Source organism: Echinops telfairi, unplaced genomic scaffold (assembly GCF_000313985.2).
Source record: "Echinops telfairi isolate 266 unplaced genomic scaffold, ASM31398v2 ScPeMD7_1713;HRSCAF=2227, whole genome shotgun sequence".
Classification (NCBI taxonomy): Eukaryota; Metazoa; Chordata; class Mammalia; order Afrosoricida; family Tenrecidae; genus Echinops; species Echinops telfairi.
The window spans coordinates 8380616-8398702 of NW_022105611.1; the positions used below are offsets into that span (position 1 = coordinate 8380616).

Below are 18087 nucleotides of genomic sequence, written 5' to 3' on the forward strand. Positions count from 1 at the left end.
GTTGTATGAGCCCCAATAAAATGATTAAAAAAATAAATAAAACAACAGAAATGCTATAGAAATGAGATTCTGGGCATTTGACATATGTGTTTAGGATCCAGATTTTTATGTATTTTGAAATTAGTTAAGTATATTCTATTCAGGTAAAGAACACTAGTTATTGCTGTCAGTTGGTGTAGAGTTAGCTCCTGACTCTTGGCAACCTCTTTCAAGACAGAACACTGCTACCCATGATGAACTTCAGTTTGAAATATGATGACTTGTAAGGTTTTCATTGGCTGATCTTTGGAAGTAGATTGCTAGGCCTTTCTACCTAATCCATCTTAGTCTGGAAACTCCACTGAAACCTATTCAACATCATAACAACATGCTAGCCTCCACTGAGAGAGAGTGGTGTTTTTGTATGCTAGACAAGGACCCCTGGAGACACAGTGGTTAAGTCTTTGGCTGCTAATTATAGACTGGCAGTTCAAACCCACCAGCTGTTCTGACTCTGTTTAATTTTCAGCTTTAGGAATTCTTTGGGCAGCCCTTTCCTGTCTTTAGGGTACCTACAAGTGGAAACTGACTAAACAGGAGTGTGTATGATTGGTTTTTTGGGGCCAGCTTACTGTTTGAAAGAATGATGATAGTCGTGGAGAAAATAGACAAACCAGGTTCTTTCTTTCATGAAATAAAACCTCAAACAAGGGAGATAGTATTAGATGGATAAAGAAGACACTTTCAGATTGTAATAATTACTATGAAGGAAAATAAACAGGGTCCTTTAATGGAGAATGATAGAAAGGAATCTAATTTAAGTTGGAAATCAATCTGGAGAAACTGCGGTGATGGCATCCAAGTGAAGAACTGAATGATAAAAAGGAGTCAGTCATGTGCCTGTCCAGGGGAAGGGAATTTCTGGCAAAAGGAACAAATTCAAGGCCCTGAAACAAAAACTAGAGTGATCTCGTTGAGGAACAAATAGTAGGCCAATGTGACTTGGGTGTGGAAAGCAGAGTGTGGGAATGTATTTAGCAATACTACTGATATTATATATATGAATTTGAAAGCAAAGTTTCATTTAAGTCAATGTAGCTTTATAAAAAATTGTAATGTATGCACAATTATTATATACAACTATAGTACAAAGATGTTTGGAAGGTCAAATATTTTACCTGCATTTTATTGACTATGCAAAGACATTATACTGTGTAAGAATGATAACAAATTATGGAAGAAATAACAACTTTTCAAGAAATGTGGATTCTAAAACCCTAAATTGTGCTCATGCAGAACTTTTGTGTAGACCAAGTGTGGTTCAAAATTAGGAAAGGTGTGTGTCGTGGCTGTACACTTCCAACATATTTATTCAATCTGTATGTTGAGCAAATAATTCAAGAAGATGAGCCAGTCAGGGTGCGATGTAACAACGAGAAATACAACTTTCCTCTAGTTCCTAAATGTTTCCTCCCCGCTCCCACTACCATGACTCGAATTCGACCTTGCAAGTCTGGCTAGACCAGAGGATGTACACTGGTACAGATAGGAACTGAAAATACAGGGAATCCAGGGCAGATGAGCCCTACAGGACCAGTGGTGTGAGTGGCGAAACAGGGAGGGTAAAGGGAGAGTGGGTAGGAAAGAGGGAACCGATTACAAGGAACTATATGTGACCTCCTCCCTGGGGGACAGACAACCGAAAAGTGGATGAAGGTAGACGTCGGACAGGGCAAGATATGACAAAATACCAATTTATAAACTATCAAGGGCTCACGAGGGAGGGGAGCGGGGAGGGAGGGGAAAAATGAGGACCTAATGTAGGGGGTTTAAGTGGAGAGAAAATGTTTTGAGAATGATGTACAAATGCACTTTACACAATTGATGTGTGTATGCATTGCGATAACAGTTGTATGAGCCCCTAATAAAATGTTTAAAAAAAAAAGAAGAATTTAGCATCAGTACTGGAAGAGACTTATTAACAACCTACAATATGCAGATAGCATAGCCTTGCTTGCTGAAAGTGAAGAGGACTTAAAGTAATTATTGATGAAGATTATAGATTATACCTTAACATAAAGAAAACAAAAATCCTTACAACTGGATGAATGAGTTTCATTATAAATGATGGAAAGATTGACTTTGTAAAGGCTTTAATTTTACCTGTATTCATAAGCATCATGCATGGAAGCAGCAATTAAGAAATCAAGAGATGTTGTATCAGGCAAATTTGCTGCAACAGATTACTTTCAAGTATTTAGAGGCAAAGATGTCACCTTGAGGACTAAGATGTACCTGATCTAAGCTGTAGTGTTTTCAGTCCCCTCTTATACATGTAAAAATGAGACAATGACTAAGGAATTTTGAAGAATTGATGCATTTGAATTGTCCAGAAAAGAATACTCCTTAGAATTGAGCATGGTGAACTTTTTTCTTGTGTACTTTGGATATATTATCAGAAGCAACCAGCTACTGGAAAAGGACATTATGCTTGGTGAAGTGGATGGTCAACAAAAAGAGGAAGACCCTCAATGATATGGAGTGACACAGTGGCTCAATAATGGGATCAAACAGATGTAGTAAAGAGTATAAGGGTGGGTCAGGACTTGAATTTTTTTGTTTCATTGAATATAGGGTCACTTAAGTTGGAACCAAGTTGACAAGTTGACAGCACCTAACAAAAAACACAATTATTTGTATTTCGGGGTCCATTAACCTCATAATACTATAAAACACTCTTTAAGAGTATTCTAGATGTTTATCAAACTTTTTAAGTTTTAATTTATTTTAAGTCTTGTTCTGTACTACCTTCTTCTTCATATAATCCAGATCCTCAAATTATTTTTTCAGAATGCAGACTAAATAAATATGGTGGAAGGATACAACTCTGACTCACATCTTTGCTGATTCTGAACCATTCAGTGTTCTGTGTTTTATTTGAAGACTGCCTCTTGGCCTATGAACAGGTTCTGCAAGAGCACAATTAAGTATTCTGGAGTCTCCACCCTTTGCAATGCTCTCCATTATTTGTTGTAATCCATTATAAATTCCATTACAATCCATTATAAAGTTCACTGCCTTTGCACAGTCAACAAAACAAAGTAAACATCTTTCTGATATTCTCTGCTTTTTGATGTAAGCAAGGTTACCCTTCATTCTAAAGAGCTCAGTTAACATCATGGATTGTGCATTAGGTTGCTAGCCACAGTCAGTGGTTATTCTGTGGTAGAATGATGAGACTGTCTATTCCTCTAAAGATTTAAGGTCTTGGAAACTGCCTGCTACAACTCTTTTTGAATGATTTCCAGCAAAAATATCCTTGTATGTGAAATAATGACATTGCTAGATAATTTTCCCATTTCTTTGGTTACTTTGCATTCTTTTGCTGTGCCTGTGCTTTACCAAGCATGTCCTTTTCCAGGGACTGGTCTCTCCTGATAACATGTCAAAGAATCTAAAACGAAGTCTTACCATCCTTGCCTCTAAGAAGCACTATGCACGCACTTCTTCCCAGACAGTTTTGTTTGTCATTTTGACAGTCTATTACCATATTTAATATTCTTCACCAGCACCACAATTCAAATGTATTAATTCTGCCTCAGTCTTCTTACTCAATGTTCAACTTTCACATGCATATGAGGCCATTGTAAATACTATTGCTTGGGTCAGGCCCACCTTAGTCCTCAAAGTAATCTCCCTGCTTTTCAATACTCTGAAGAGGTCTTGTGCAACAGATTGACCTAATACAACTTTGTTTGATCATTTGACTGCTGCTTCCATGAGCATTGATTGTGGATCCAAGCAAGATGAAATCATTTCTCTATCATCATGTTACCTATTGGTCCAGTTTTGAGGATTTTGATCTTCTTTACATTGAGTTGTAATCTATACTGAAGGCTGCGATCTTCTATCTTCATCAGCAAGTGTTTCAACTCCTACTCATTTACATCAAGCAATGTTGTGTCATCTTTATATCACAAGTGTTTAATAAGCCTTCTCCAGTCCTGATGCCGGATTCTTCATACAAGCCAGCTTCTCTGAGGATTTTCTCAGCATACAGGCTGAATAAGTATGGTTAGAGGATACTTATTTATGCCTTTCAGGATTCTAAACCATGCAGCATGACCTTGATTTGTTTGCACAACCGCCTCTTGATCTATGTTCAAGTTCTACATGAGCACAATTTAAGTGTTCTGGAATTCTCATTCTTCTCAAGGTTATCCATAGTTTATTATGATCCATACAGTTGAATGCCTTGGCATAGTCAAAGATACAAAAGTAACCATCTTTCTGCTATTCTCTGCTTGGAGCCAAGTTCTATGTGACTTTGTTCCACATCCTCTTCTGAATCTGGCTTAAACATCTGGAAGCTCCCTGTCAATGTACTGTTGCAATTGTTGTTGGATGCTCTTCAACTGAATTTTAGTTGCATGTGACATCTATGATATTGTTCTATAATTTGAGCATTCTGTTGGGCACCTTTCTTTGGAATGGCTACAGATATGGAGCTCTTCCATTCAGTTGGCCAAGTAGCTGTCTTCTCAATTTCCTGGCATAGACAAGTAGTCCTTCTAGTGCTTTTCACCTAATATTTGCCATAATCCATTTTCCAATACACTCTGATAGCAAAGCTATTCACATCCCTGGTCAATGGTCAGAGGAGAACTACAGGTAGCTTAATCTACTGGGGATGCTACATAAAAGGAATTTTGACTTTCACTGTCATTCCTACATTTCTGCAAATCAGGTCAGAATCTAAGCTCAAATACAGTTCCCTCCTCTGGTTTTGGATTTTATTATTTACAATTCTTGGAGCACAGAGGCTTTTTCAATGTGCACTAACATGACATCTAAGTTACATGGTTGCTTGTTTTAAGACAAGCCTTTAGATCTCAAATGCTGTTCTTTCTCTAGCACTTCTCTATTCACTCAAGATTTTATCTTATTTTATTTTTTCAAGTGACACATACTTTTAATATAGATTCCTGCCTTACGTGGATTTAAAAAAAATCCAGTGCTATTTAAATATATATATTTTTTATCATAGGAACTCTTTGAAAAAGTCAGTCCTTTTCCAGTTGATCCTAATTTTCTGCTTGCCTCTGGAGAATTTGGAAATGAGGACAGGCATTTTGCCATGACCTGCCTGCAGTCTATTTATTTTACTAACGTGCTTTGTAGATGTCATTCTTGAGCCTGCTATCTTGGGTATATTCAGAACAGACAGATGGGGATGGGAGTCCAGATGGGTGATTTCTACTTGTGTCCCCTTGGAACTAATACTTCCAGTGTGGAGCGCATTCCTTCTAGAGTTGTTCCCAAGGTGCTTATAAGCTATGAGCCGCTTCAGTGTCCAGAGATGCACTTTTCTATGTAGCTGGTGGAGCAGGCTGTCCCAAGTTGTTTGAAATTGGTTTACAATTACAATGACACCTTTTGGATTCAAATGACCTTTGCACCTGTGCTACACTCTCCAGTTTGACTTAGGGAAGTGAATACTGCCTTATGATTTGAGGTATAACGAGATGGAAAGAACATAGACTTTGTGTGTGTGTGATGGTGGGGAGGGTTTGCAGTCACCTGGATGCTGTATCACCTAGGCCAAGTTATATAACAGGAGGGGGTTACTCTTTTTATCTGTGTCAGTGTTTCTCAAAGTGGGTGATAACCTTAGGAGGCATTAAGCAATCCAGGGAGTCTACAGATGCAAGTATCTACACTGTATCTTGGGTGATGAGCAATAGTACAAACATTGTCAATTCCCAGGGAGGTGCTAAGTAATGTTTTGTTTTTGTTTGTTTTTTTAAATCAAAAGGTGGCACTAGGCCAAGTAAGTTTAGGAAATGATGATCCTATATAATGGAATCTAGAAACGATTCTTTATATAGGTTCTGTATAATGGAGATATCCTTCCTTCCTGAAAGGTCTTGTGACTATCAGCGATAACATGTATGAACTATCCATCACAGTATTTAAGATAGTAGCATTTGATAAATAATTGCTATTGTTAGTAAAATGCCTACATTTATTGCTGCTTACTCTCACAAAGACAGACACCTAGTTCAGCTACATGCAATAGTTGCTGTTCATCTAGACCCTGCCTTTCTCTATCATAGATCAGACTATTCCAAACTGTTGCTTCTAGTGTGAGACTACATTTGCCAGTGAAATACTTTTATTTGGATAGCTTCAGCTACATGTACCAAATCCATTTCATGTATTGTATATATATGTTGTGTGTGTGTGTCTCTCTATATGTCCATTCGTATATGTATCTGTCTATCCAGTGTATGTCACTGAGTTGATTATGACTCTTCATGACTAAATGCAGCAGAGTTCAGGGTTGCAAAGACAGCCTTTGCAGAAGTAGCCTATCACATATTCCTCCTACAGAACTGCTGGGGTCTTGAACTGCAGACCTTTTGGCCAGCACTCAAGTTCTTAACCACTTGTACCACCACTATTCCTACCTATTTATATATCTATACACCCATATCAGAAGCCATGGTGACACTGCTAGATAAGCATTGGACTACTAATAGCAACACCAGTGTTTCATACCAACCCGTTTCCAAAGGAGAAAGATTTACATAGTCTTAGGGTGCGATGTAACAACGATGAAAAATACAACTTTCCTCTAGTTCCTAATTGTTTCCTCCCCGCTCCCACTACCATGACTGGAATTCGACCTTGCAAGTCTGGCTAGACCAGAGGATGTACACTGGTACAGATAGGAACTGAAAATACAGGAAATCCAAGGCGGATGAGCCCTATAGGACCATTGGTGTGAGTGGCGAAACAGGGAGGGTAAAGGGAGAGTGGGTAGGAAAGAGGGAACCAATTACAAGGAACTATATGTGACCTTCTCCCCGGGGGACGGACAACAGAAAAGTGGGTGAAGGTAGACGTCGGACAGGGCAAGATATGACAAAATACCAATTTATAAACTATCAAGGGCTCATGAGGGAGGGGGGAGCGGGGAGGGAGGGGAAAAATGAGGAACTAATGCCGGGGGTTTAAGTTGAGAGGAAATGTTTTGAGAATGATGAGGGGTATGAATGTACAAATGCGCTTTCCACGATTGATGTGTGTATGGATTGTGATAAGAGTTGTATGAGCCCCTAATAAAATGATTTAAAAAAAAAGAAATCAAGAATACAACATGAACAGAAAAAAAAAGGGTTTTACATAGCCTCAGAACCCCTATAAAGGATTGCTGTGAGACAGAATCAACTTGATGACAGTGTGTTTTGTATATACACATATATCTTAACTATAAATACATATAGTTCTTGTATGAGCAAAAGATGTAGATCATCAGGCATATGTGGGTTTACGTAACTATCAATTTTATAAAAAGGCATAAGCTGTGTTCATTCTTTCATTCCACAAATATTTATTTTGCATCTTTTAAGTGCTGGGTCCTATGTCAGGTAAAAGAGATATGCACTAATTTTGCCTTCAAGGGACTTAGATGCTAAGAGAATAGGTACAAGATATGTTTCCTTTACAGATATTTCTTCCATTATGGACACAAGCAAAATAGAAGTGATTAAGCCATAATCTCTGTAAAAATAATTTATAAAATATAACTTCCAATGGTAGATTTTACTAATAATCAATATGTTCTTGGATTGATACCATCCCCTTTAAAGAATATCAAGTAGAGCAGTTATCAGGCTGTGGTTTTATAGCTTGCCAAACACTTCTTGTGATAGCACAGGTTCAGTTGAACTCTATATCTGTAAAATACTGGTTTTAGCCAAAGCCTTGTTAATTTAAAAAATGAAATAATGTTTCCATTGAGACAAAAGAATGGATTCTCTTCTATCATCTTGATACCTGAATAAAATCTATAAAAGGTAAGGAATACACAAAGTAGAAAGCTGAAATCAAAGTGAGACGACAGTATAAAATGCTGAGTATTTCCTTGTATCTAAAGACACATACTATCTAATTAGTGACATGCAATGAGGAATATCTAATAATTATAAAACATGTATATTGCACATGCATTTATAGCCTTTTTGTACCCAACATTTTCCCAGCAGAGATTACAGGCACAGTTGGTGAAATCGCTATCTAAAGGTCTTTTATTTAATGGAAATCCATTGGATGTGTTTCTGTAAGCTGCTGGTATTAAGGCGAAAGATATTCTTGATTGATTCCCTTTTCAAATATAATGGAGTACATAGAATTCTTTTACTTCTCAGTGTTTAGCTCTTAACTGGTCTTTCTTAACTTCTCCAGAAAGCCTTCCCTGACTGTTCTAATTCTAAATGTCTTTTACTTTTTTATTCTAAAACACCCTAAAATGCTTATTGTACTGTACTGATTGTTGATTTGCTTGAGAGGGATTCTGCTAGCTTTTACTCACTCTTATGTCCTAACAAAAATATATTCTCAAGTGTATTAATTGAACAAATGAGATACTAGACTATACAATAGGGATATAGAGACAAGTTCGCCTTTTTAGAGTTCACAGTCTAGTAAGAAATGCAAACGTTAGTCAATCATCATGTAGTGATGACACAACAGAGATGTGACATATGTTGGATTAATGATTTAGAGAGAATATGTGATATGCCAGGAGCTATAGTAGGGGAGCTGTATTTCATTTCTGTAGAGTTTTAGAGTTTACACAGTCCTTTCATCTGTGATTAGCCAGGATCTGGAGACCAATTAGTTAATCTCTGCCTGGTTGCCAATCTTAGCTTCCTTTTTTCTAGGTGGAATGTAGTTCCATAGCTTCCTTTCTTCCAAAGATACCATGTAAAATATTGATTCTTCATTTTCTACCCAAATTTACTTCCTATTTCTAACCACCGACTATCTCTAGTCTATCACGATTAATAAAGCCCTGTGCTTGCTATTAAGGGGCATGGCCTTTAATAGTGATGCTGAAAGTTACTAGGTATTTGTTCTTAGTCATTTAAGAATGCTACAAGTGCTTTACAAATTTTAAAGTGCAGTAGGGTCATGAAGTCCAACGATTTTAAACTAGAATATGGCAACCAGCCTCAATTATATATTAAATGCTTTGACTGTGTCAGGGAAACACTCTCTGGTGCCTGGGACTGCTCAAGGACATATGCTCTAAGACAAGCTTAGGGGGTACTGAGTTAACTTAATTTTTGTGACCATGTAATGAATGAGGTGGTGAATAGCCAAATAGTAGAATGAAGCTACTCTAACATTTTCATATTACTGCGCTAGAAGACTGTTACATAAATGAATAGTGCATAGGCTTTATTTACATTAACTTAAATCCATCTGGCTTATTACTCTAGTGGCTTTTTTACTTTAGTAGGTTTAAACTTCACATGGAAGGTTTGTTTTGGTTTTGTTTAAATGGGAAATTCTTTATTGAGCCACTCTTAAAGATTTTATATCAACCTAAGGAGATTTTATCCATCTCTTCACTGAAAGTTCATTTGCTGAGAAATCTTTTTTTAACTTTAGAAACAGTGCTCTCATTTTAGCAAAATAATGGCATGTCAGTTTCTGAGACACTCATCTATTTAGCAACCAGGAGAATATTGAGGTTAGGACTTGAATAATTCATGAAAGGTAAGGAGAGTCTTCAGTCCAACCTTCTCTGAAGTTGTTTACTATAGAAAGCAAATGCTTTCTACACAAAGAGTGGGTGGTGGTGAGGATGGAAAACAGTCCTGTGAGGTATCCTGAAGAAATGATTGAAACATTTGGGTCTCTACACTGTTCACCTGGATATTGTCAATAGTCCAGTAGACTGTTTCTATTCTGGTGGAAAAGGAGCATTGATTTTCCATCCTCATTGGTCAGGCAGCGATTTCCATTGTCTTTTACTGCCTCTTTTTCTCTCTCCTCTATCCCCTGTATCTGTCTGTTTTGGGCTATCTCTGCCCTGTGTCTAAGTCTATTAAAATTTTTAAAGTATATTATTATCCAGAGGATGCTTGTCAAGCACCTCAAAAGAAGTCTATGTAGCATCTTCATGGGAAGAAAAGGAAGGATTTGTGAGTGCAGTTAATCATTTGACTGTTAAAACGCTGTAAACTCGAACACAAAGCTCTCCCAGTAATCAGTGCCTGCAGTCAGCTAGTAAGGAGAAAGTTTGAAAGAACTCGTGATTTTTTTGTTTCTCAGAAAGTACTTTTGAAACACGTTGGCACCTCCTCCCACCCCAATTTCATAATATACTTATTCATTTAAATACTCAGGTTGTTTGTGTATTTGTATACGTCATCAACCACACAGATAGGTAGGCAAATAAAAGGCGATATGTACCATTTTCCAAGTTAAACCTCCAAATCCGCAGTTCCTTTATGCCCCTTGTCCAATGTTTCCTTCTCCAGCTGTTAGTCATTTGTAAGAAGCTGCCCTTGTAATTGCAAGTGAGTTGAGATGTGATGTATGCAGCACTGCGTGCACCTTAGCTTTTCAGTCATATCGTTCGAGTCATTTAGGCTCCCGGGAATCATGCTCACAATAAATAGCTTTTTATTACCCAAAGCTGCCGTTGTGGCAGCCAAACGACAGCCCTTTGATAGATGGGCCGGGTGGTTTCAGTGTGTGTTGCGCTTACTAAGAGTTGTTAGTACGGAAGAAGAACGCAGCAAAGGGGGCACTTTGGCAAAGGAAATCTTACGGGTGTACTGAAGCAGCAGATCAGAATTCGGGAACAAGAGCGAGAGCTGAGATGTGATTCTCGGGTGCCTGGTAGAGCACTCATCTCCGCGCTAGAACTGTGCGGGGCACTCGCAGGAGCTTGGTTCCAACCACGGATTCGCCAAAGGACCATGCAGCCGCGAGCCCAGTGAGCCGCCGGGAAGTTTTGCCGGAGCTGATTTCTAGGGGATTTTTCCGATGCCTAGGAGACTCTTGCTTGCCTTGAGCTGTGTGGAGGAGGGGTGCAGTTTCCCATGAGGGGTCCCCTTGGAAAAGCGGTCTGTGCAGAATCCCGGCTCTGCTTCTTTGTGTGTGCTATTTACCAAAAGGCTTGTTCTCACCTTTGCTGATTTGCTGGTGATTTCCATGTGCTGAGTCCTGTGTAGGGATCCAGGATGGATTGCCTGTGCATTGTCACCACAAAGGTAGGATAGGAAACAGGGCTTCTGTCGTGTGCAGCATTTTCTTATTATATTCTAGTCCTATAATTAACCAGCTCGGGTAGATGCTGCCAGTTCGTGAGATAAAGTGAATAGTATAATTTACTGTGCTGTGCATTTTGTTCCCCTTGAGGGTCTGAGGGTCTTTATGTGATTTTAACTTCTTAAAGTGATATTGTGTATTTGTGCAAATGAAAGAATTTTCCTGTGGGGATTATATATATATATATTTAATGTCAGGATTTGCTTTTGCATCTATTTATAGCTCAACAGTGAAATATCTACAGTAGTAGTGTAGCTCACACATCATTTCAACATAACATACCAGGGTAGGCTTCCTGAGCATGATAATTAGCTTTTCATTTAAAAGCTAGAGTGTTCTACATGTCTTCTCTGTTTGAAGAAGCCAATCAGCTTTATGGTGGCTTGACATATTGTTTCTGATTGGAGAATTCTGATGCTCTGCATTTAAGTGATTTTTTTTTTAAAGAAAAAACCTTGGGCCCTGATTGAAAACAGACAAACAGCATCTAACATTATATTGAACCTCTCCATAGTGTTTAGAAGTAAATGAATTATTTATACTATCGGCAATATAAGAAATGTGGAAATGTAATAAAATCAATAGGCAGTCAATTTAAGGGTTTACAGAAAATAGTTAAAAATCCAAATGCAAAAAAAAAAAATCCAAATCATTTTTAAAACTATGCCATCAAAATAATGTACTTGACTTTTCTAATTTATTGGGGATTTGAATAGAAAATATTATTTTTAGGAAAGAATAATTTAAAAATTATTTATTAATTCTCTTTCCATGCATAAAATTAGTTAATTTAAAGCATAATTTTAAGTATCTCACATTTACTGGACACCCATTGAACATGAGAAAATCAATAACGTAGTGCAGGGACTCACTACGTATAAACTTCCCAGTCTTATCTCCTCTCACCACTAATTTGGAAGCCACAAACCAAGTTCCCTATGGCATGACCTTAAAAACATTTACTCTCAGAGATTATATTCTAGAAAAACTTATCCAGGAAAAAGAAATATCTTCCCACTGGGCCTAGTAGCACATGTGACTTCAGTTGATCTTAATAGATTTGAAGCTTAGAAAGTTCTACTTGGCTTAGTTTTCCAGGACTGTACATCAGCTGACTATCATATTTGTTTTTGTTAAATGGTCATGCATTATAGTCAATTACTCCAGTTAAGTAAAAAATGTAATAAGCTAAGTGGGAAATTAGTGAATTTCCTTAAGAATCTAGGAGAGTTTCTTCAAAATATTTTAGTCTTCCTGAGGTGTTACACTTGGTGTTACTTTTCTTGGAATAGTATCACCAAATCTGACCTAAATGTGTTTCATAACTACTTATTTTCAAATCATAATAATTACAGATATTGTGAAATGCAATTAGTATTGTAAACTATCTTAGGAAAAAATCATTGATTATAACTTAAATCTAGGTGTCTGTTTCATTGGACAAGTAAACACTGAAGTCCAAGTCCCATCTAACTGGAGAGTAAACGCATATTAAAACACAGGCCACAGCTCTCTAGTCATTTGGCAAAACATAAAAGACCCCTGTAAGCGAGAAAGGGGTGCCCTGGTGGCACAGTGCTTAACGTGCCCAGCTGCCCGCCTTCAGGTTGGTGGCTGGAACGCAGCAGCCCTGTAAAGCAGAGAGGTGTGGCCATTTGCGGTCCCACAGATTCATCGTCTTGGAGATCCTGTGCAGCGCTCCTACCCTGTCTTCTTGGTGACTGTGAGTTGGACTTGATTCTACAGCAGTGGGTGAGTTTCATTTGAAAGAAAGATATCATCATTCCTGTATTTCAATTTATAGTCTAAATCATACAATGAAATAGGACAAACACTCTTGTGTTATTTCATGAATAGCTATATTCATGACTATTTTCAGGCAGTAATATAGGATAAATATTTACCAAAAAATTTGTTATGATATTTAATTGATAATGATATGTGATTTTTCCAAAAGCTGTGCAAAGGTAAGAAAACTTTCTGGATAACCAGATTGCAAATCTATCTACTTCATCCATTACCACTGAGACTTGACTTTTTTCCCAAATGACTATACACGTGGGATGACCTTGATCCACTTTCCTAGAACTCTTTTGGAAAGCTTGCCCTAGGAAACTTCTAAACAACCTGGAAATTTAATTTCTATTTCAGTTCTACTTTCATCTCTTTCTTTTCCACCAATAAGTTCACCCATGTCTGGCAGTTCTGGCTAAAGTATTTTTTTTGAATTCTTTTTTATAAAATTTATATGTCAGACCGGGACTGATAACAACTCTGGTCTCTCTTCCCTGTGAACGTCTCCATACCACAGTTGACTACCACCCTCATCAAAGTTTCCAGAGGCAGAGAAACACAAATATTTTCACCGGCAATGAAATATATTGTTTCTCTTCTTCCTTTGGTGCCTTGGCCTTGGCATGGGAGGTTCTCACTGTCCCTTGGAAGCTCCTATAATTTCTGTGCCCACTGCTTTTCTCTAGTCTCATTTATTACACAAATACAGTTTTTGCAGAAGTAAATTTCTCTTTATGTCTTTGCCCCACATTCATAAGAATGAGTGTTAGGAGACAAATGAAAGGAAAGATGGCCACAATGGAAAAAATATCACCACATAATGGCAATATCAAAGAATCTATTAGCCACACTGGAAAAGTTTTTTAAAAATTCAGATATAATTTTATTGCATATAAAATGAATGAAATGATTGTGATACATTTTATGATAATCTAAGCCCTCTGACAAAATAATCACACCCTAATTTTCATTCTTATGAAGCAAATTGCTTAAAGTCTTAAGGACTATCTCCTGGTTAGACAGATTTTTCAGAAATCTTCCAAGTCGGTGTACGATCTTTTAGGCCAGAAAATAATCTGAACAGCCAAAAACATTGTTTCTGCCACCAAGACCCTAATTTTCATATCGTCAGACAATTCATTTTCAAAATAAGATGGCGATGTCTCTGTCATTTGAATATCTTTTTGGAGATATCACTACGGGCAGAGAAATAGCATGACTTAAAAGTAAGAGTGGGATTATAAAGCAACACTTGGATTAAAATTGTAGTTCTGAAATTAGTAGCTTTAGGAATTGTATAGATTTAACTTCCCTGAGCCTCAATTTCCACTTTTAAAATGTACGTATCCCTCATGTTTAAGGTGTTAAGGTCAAAATGTCGGTAGTTCCAATTCCGGTCACTCTAGGAGAACGATGTGGCAGTGCGTGCTACAACCATGCAAACTATCCTACAGGTGACCATGACTTGGGATCGACTTGATGACTACAGGTGTGTTTTTTATGTGACGTTGTGGGAAATATAATTTAAAAATAAAATAAAAGGAAAACCTCAACACAAGTCTTGCAATAGGGGAAGAGTTGAGCAAAGGTAACTTATTGAACAATTCAGGCATCTACATCTTTAATGAAGCTCTTCTTTTGGGTGCGATCACTGAGGAAAATGAGGTCATTTCAATAATATAAACACAGTTTCATAACTTATGTTACACCTTTTGTCAAGTGCACATTCCCTAAATTTAAAATATACTTATAACAATCTAATTAACTAAGGTACAAGGTAAATAATGATTATGTTAAGGCAGTGCCATGACGATAGATGCTTTAGGTAATAGGCAGAACATTTGGTAGTAAATTTAATAAAGTCAAAAGAGTGGTAGAATTTTTCTTCTTCAGTGCAAAAATTCTCAAGTAATATATGTAGGAGCACACAGAGTTGGGTACAGGAACAGGGAAAAAAACCATAGAATTATGAAATAGCAAAGTGGTTTGCACTGTTTTACGTTGGGCATCGTTTGGCATTTGGAAATCGTTGCTTTTATTTTTGGAGTTCTTGCGAGGTTAATGCCCTCAGGTGCTAACTCGATGGGTGGAAGTTTGAATCCATTCAAAAGCACCGCAGAAGAAAGTCCTCTCAATTCACTCCAAAAAGTCGCCAGCCATCAAAAGCTCTCCTGAGCACAGTTCTTCTCTCACACACACGGGATCACATGAGTGGGTATTACCTTTACTGCAACTTGTTTTTCAGCCCTCATCTTCAAAATGAGTGTACTTTATGGAATTTCTGAAGTTCTTCCCTCCAATAACCTAATATTTATCAAAAGTAGATTATTTATGTGAGTAAATTTACTCATTTACACTAAAGATCTTAAAAATAGTAGGGCATGAAGCAGTTCAGATGTGCAGAAAAAGAGTTCTAGGCTTTTAAAACAGCTCTTTGAAAAATCTACAAAACAACTGAAGTATGTAATGTTAAGTTATTGCTGTGATTTTCTAATAAAGATGTGATGGAAATATTAATTTTTAATGTTTAACAGGTTAATGTGCATAATTAAATTTAAATAACAGAATGAAAAGTGGACCAGGAAGCCTGAAAGAAGCTTTTATTGGTGTTAATACTACATCTGTTCTGTAAATAAGATTTCACTCTTGCTTTTGTCAAGCCACCATCTCTTCTGCAAACTAAAATCACTGAGCCTCACTGTGCCACAACTACCACGTAGTAAAATGTATCTCATGAATATGCAAAACAGTTGGAACAGTGCTTAAAATATAGCGTGCACCCAATCAATATTAACTACTAATATGATATCATCATCACTCCACGTGATTAAACAATGCCAAGAAATGGTCAAAAAAAGAGTTGAAATCATTCAAAATTTCTAAGAGGAAGTAAATGTTCTTAGGCATTTAAAAGTTATTTCTATGATAAAGGGGCATGTTGTGCCCTTAAAAATGGACTCATAATAGAAATACTTATAATTTGGAGAGGAGGTAAAATACTCTTTATTTTCCATCAGTGCTTAGGAAAATAAAGGCAACAAATAACCAAGGCAACAAGTGGTTTGAGTGGCCCGTCTCTAGAGACAAACTGTTCATTCAGGGAGAGGCACAGTTGCATTTGCTCCCATGTTAGAAGCAGCACACTCATTGGCTTATTTGATTCATTTTGCAAGTATTTATTGAATACGTATGTCTATCTTGCATAGTTGAAGGCATGGAAAAAGATAAGCAATATGTCATGTAAGAAGGGATTGAATATAGTGTGCTATGGGTATCTAAAACATCTGTTTTGCTTGGGTAATGGGTAGGCAGAGATAATATCAGGGAATACTTTTCTGAGGAAGTGACAATTAAACAGAATGGAAGTAATGACGGGGTGGGAGAGAGAAGTTTGCACGTGGGAGAGAGAGTAGAGAGAGAAAGAGAAAAAAAGAATGTAGGTATCAACAATGACTAGAAAGGGGGAAATACGAGGTACAGAGATGGGCAGGGGACCAGTCCTAAATATCAAGAAGTTGAAGTATTATCTTAATTTGATTTTCATATTTAAAATTGGCCCTGAAGCCCACTTTTCCTGACTTTGGATCTCTTCCTTCCTTTTCTATCACATTTCCTTCGCTCATTTAAATTCAACAAACTTCAAAAAGTTTGGGAAGAAATTCAATTATCTTTTAATTCCATTTTTACCCCCACGAACTTTTTGAAGTTCATTTATACCTGCTCAGTAAAAATCTTGCTTTTCTCTTTCATTGGCTGAAGGACCTTCTCAGTACTGTAATGTCTTAATCTGTAAAATGGTCCCTGCCTCTTAGTTTTGTAAACTCAGTGAGATAAGCTCTATAAACTGCTTAGCATATTACCTTGCAGATAGGTTGCATATATAGCCTCTCTTTCTCCCTATCTTCAATAGTGCTCTTTTCCTTTTTTATTTATTTATAATATCCTTTTCTTGGGGCTCTTACATCTCTTATACAAACCCATGCATCAATTGTATCAAGCACATTTGTACATATGTTGCCATCATCATTTCCAAAACTTTTTCTTTCTACTTGAGCCCTTGGTATTGGCTCCTCTTTTTACCCCTCCTTCCTCCACCCTCCCACCCTTGTGAACCCTTGATAATTTATAAATTATTTTTATTTTCGTATTTTAAACCATCTGCTGTCTCCTTTTACTCATGTTTCTGTTGTTCATCCCCTGGGGGGGATGGGGTGTATATTGATCATTGTGATTGGTTCCCCCTCTCGCCCTTCTCCCCGCCACTGTCCCCCTACCCTCATGGTATTGCTATTCTCATTTATGGTCCTGAGGGGTTATCTGTCCTGGATTCTGTGTGTCAAGTGGTCTTATTTGTACCAGTGTACATGCTTTAGTCTAAACAGATTTGTAAGATAGAACTGGGGTCATTAAAGAACTAGAGGAATGTTGTTTGTTTGTTGTGTTAGTGCTATACTGCATTCTGGCTGGCTGGTCCCCTCCTTGTGACCCTTTGGTGAGGGGATGTCCAGTTGTCTACAGATGGGCCTTGGATCTCCATTCCAACCCCGCTCATTTGCCTTGAAATGGTTGTTTGTTTTGGGTCTTCTGATGCCTGATACCTGATCCTTTTGACAGGCACCATCAGCTTTCTTCACCACATTAGCTTATGCACTAATTTTGTATTCAGCAATCATGTCAGGAGGTGAGCATCACAGAATGCCAGATACTTAAATAGAGGCCCAATGTCCAAATGCTACCTTGATATTCAACATATAAATATATGTGCATAGACCTATATCCCTATCACTATATATTAATATATTTACATGTCTATGTTTATACCTCTATAAATGTCTTTTGCCTCCTAGTTTTTTCCTCTATTTCCTTTTACTTTCCTCCTGTCCCACTAGCATGCTCAACCTTCATTCAGCTCTCAGTAACTCCTCTTGGCTACATTGCACTTGATTGAGCCCCACCAGGCATTCTATGTTCTTTTTGCCATTGATTTTAGTTCTCTTGTCATTCCCTTGGTCCTGGGTTTGTTGGCTCCCCCCTCTCCTTCCCCCACCTCCTCCTCTCCCCTGTCCCCCCGGAACTAACAGAGAGGTCTGTGGTCTAGCCCCTATCCCAGCTACATGGACCCCCCCTTTCCCCAGTATGACAGAGAAGAGCACTGAAGATACAGCTAGGGAGAGTGGCAGG

At 37.7% G+C, this 18087-nt stretch overlaps 1 protein-coding gene across 5 annotated transcripts in view; it reads left to right on the forward strand.

Annotated features, from left to right (window-relative positions):
- The window catches only part of DLG2 (discs large MAGUK scaffold protein 2), a 1827487-nt gene that overhangs the window by 13707 nt on the left and 1795693 nt on the right, over window positions 1–18087 (forward strand). Inside the window, exon 1 of one of the 5 annotated variants that reach the window (XM_045293148.1) lies at window positions 10983–11054. The exons of 1 other annotated variant lie outside the window; for it this stretch is intronic. In XM_045293148.1, the coding sequence (XP_045149083.1) occupies window positions 11025–11054 (30 nt within the window). In that variant the 5' untranslated portion in view covers window positions 10983–11024. Of the gene's footprint in view, window positions 1–10982; window positions 11055–18087 lie in introns of those variants that run through there. 3 more of the 5 variants (XM_045293133.1, XM_045293136.1, XM_045293140.1) reach the window with 3 other exon arrangements.